Raw genomic sequence first — 2,590 nt, 5'->3', positions numbered from 1 at the left:
CTCTCATACAGCGCCTGAGTCAACTTCATTTTTGAGTACTTAAATCATCAATTTGATAAATAAAGCACCGTAAATTGCTGACTTGGCATCGAAGAACTTCTGTTTATTCCTATACGAATAAATAAACTAAAAGTTCAATGTTTTGCGACGCCTAAAGAGGCGGTTGATGCATTCAAAAGGCATGTTTTGTAGTTAACTCAATCAAAGTGGCAATAGTACTTTCAAATTGATTCAAACGCTTGCAAAAGTGTATAGATCTTAATGGAGAATATTTTGAAAAATAATAAAGCTCTTGTTTTTTTTTTTTTTTTGTTGGTTTCTAATTAATCGAAATTTTGTACGCTTTATTAATATTACGTATACGCAACGTTTGGCCTTATTTGATAACTCATTAGCACGATCTTAACTAAAATGTATTTCCTAAAAATAAACGAAGTGTGTGGATAGAGAATAAGTTATATTAGCTTTGAAAGTTATTACTGATTCAAAATATGTACGTTTCAATGGACTCAATACAACGATGGAAACGACTGCATTGATATTTTTATTTCATTTACAAGGAATGCATTTCCGACTGCTTAACTGGCTGGGATATCGTCATAAAATAATCATTTTAGGTTGGTTAGTAGTGAGGGGAATAAAACATAATCGCTTAGTATTAGATCAGGCAAATACAGAGATTGGTTAARAGAAATCCGAATTTTTTCCATAAAATGCAATCAAAAGGGCCATTAACCTCATACGTAAACAAAGGTTGAAGACTTGGCTCAATGCAAATAAAGGTTGTCGATTTTACTAAATGTAAACAAGGAGGCCATTGACATCTTAAAATTAAAACAATAAAGTCCCTGATATCATTAAACAAAGTCTTTATTTAATTCATGTGTAACAGAATTCGCACAGACCACGCTACTWGTGCTTTTACTAGTATTTAAGCCCTCAGCCAACATAATCGTGGTAAAATTTACAACAATACCAATAATTTCATGGAGTTTTTCCATCAATTCAGCATGACCTTCTGGACGACCTGGCTTTTGGTCGTCATTTAAATCCTCACTCAACATGTTTAAATCGTATAAACCACACACAAACTTGAATACTACTCATAAATTTATCACCATAAACTCTCTTCCTCAAATCGTATGCTTTAGCAGACTTGTAGTTCTCAAACTTAAGACTTWACTTCAAATTTTTAGTCATTTCCACTCCTATCACAGCAATTTAAAAATAACAGTTTRAGATCCACTGAACTTYTACAAATAGTTCCATTCAAAAACTAAAACCCTCCGAAAATTTTACTTCTAAAATCAAATAATAAGAATTTACCTTCCACAGCACAATGAGCGTTAAGAAATTCGAAATACACAACAACAACACAGAACGAAAGAAAAGCAGCAAATTTGATTGGTACTGGGCACCCGTCTACTGTGCTGTCTAGTATGTGCTTTTCTACGCCGTCGTCATACCCAGCTTCTATAATTATCCAAAGACGCTACAAATCAGCGAGGAACAACAGCAYGCCGACGAATTTATAGGACAACGTGCCGAACAGCAACTAATCACATTAGCTGATATTGGCATTAAGCTAACGGGGACCATAGAAAATGAAGTTCTAGCCCTAAATTTTCTACTCGGCGAAATTGAAAAAGTCAAAGCACAAGCGCGACTTAATCTCTACGATATCGAWGTGGAAGTGCAATACGCTTCGGGAAAGTTCGAATTGTGGCAAATGGCTACCAGCTATCGCAATGTMTCCAATGTGGTGGTGAAGTTGGCGCCAAAGAATGTTAAGTCCGCTTCCTATTTACTGGTAAATGCCCATTTCGATTCAGAAGTGCACTCGCCGGCAGCCGCAGATGATGGTGTGATGGTGGTGATTATGTTGGAGACACTCAGAGTGATTGCCAAGTCGGAGAAGCCGCTTATGCATCCCATTGTATTTCTTTTCAATGGCGCTGAGGAGAGCAATCTGCTGGCTTCGCACGGTTTCATCACGCAGCACCCGTGGGCGCAGTATTGCAAGTAGGATTATGTACATATGCGAAATAATTGAGTGATAATTTAATTAATATAATTTTAGAGCCGTTATCAATTTGGACTCCGCTGGTTCGGGTGGTCGCGAAATTCTCTTTCAATCGGGTCCTAATCACCCTTGGCTCATGAAGTATTATAAACAAAGTGTGCCCCGCCCCTATGCTACCACAATTGCCGAAGAGTTGTTTCAAAATAATTTCATACCATCGGATACTGATTTTCGCATATTCCGTGATTATGGCGAGTTACCTGGCCTCGATATGGCACATTCACTCAATGGTTATGTTTATCACACTAAATTCGATACTTTTGCGAATCTCGAACGACASACGTGTCAGACGACTGGAGATAATGTCTTGGCGTTAACGTGGGCACTGGCCAATGCGCCGGAATTGAAGAATCCAGGGGTATGAAAATTTATGAAATGCAGGACATAACTAAAATATATGAGAAAAGTTTGAGAAGTTAGTGCGATTTCGAAAACTTAACATAACATAACATGACACAACGTTATGTAACATAATATAACGTAAACGTAACTTAACTTAACTAAAAA

The 2,590-nt window shown here is 37.0% G+C and overlaps 1 protein-coding gene across 1 annotated transcript in view; it reads left to right on the top strand.

The window, feature by feature from the left end:
• The window catches only part of LOC108969669 (endoplasmic reticulum metallopeptidase 1), a 7,936-nt gene that overhangs the window by 2,496 nt on the left and 2,850 nt on the right, over nucleotides 1-2,590 (top strand). Inside the window, exons 2-3 of the mRNA XM_018934533.1 lie at nucleotides 1,336-2,022; nucleotides 2,081-2,441. Of these exons, the coding sequence (XP_018790078.1) occupies nucleotides 1,730-2,022; nucleotides 2,081-2,441 (654 nt within the window). The 5' untranslated portion in view covers nucleotides 1,336-1,729. The remainder of the gene's footprint in view (nucleotides 1-1,335; nucleotides 2,023-2,080; nucleotides 2,442-2,590) is intronic.

The sequence above is a fragment of the Bactrocera latifrons genome, unplaced genomic scaffold (genome assembly GCF_001853355.1).
Source record: "Bactrocera latifrons isolate USDA-ARS-PBARC rearing strain unplaced genomic scaffold, ASM185335v1 scaffold_105, whole genome shotgun sequence".
In the NCBI taxonomy this organism is placed as follows: domain Eukaryota; kingdom Metazoa; phylum Arthropoda; class Insecta; order Diptera; family Tephritidae; genus Bactrocera; species Bactrocera latifrons.
The sequence above is the reverse complement of the archived record's forward strand: the minus strand, read 5'-3'. Positions and strand labels throughout refer to the sequence as shown.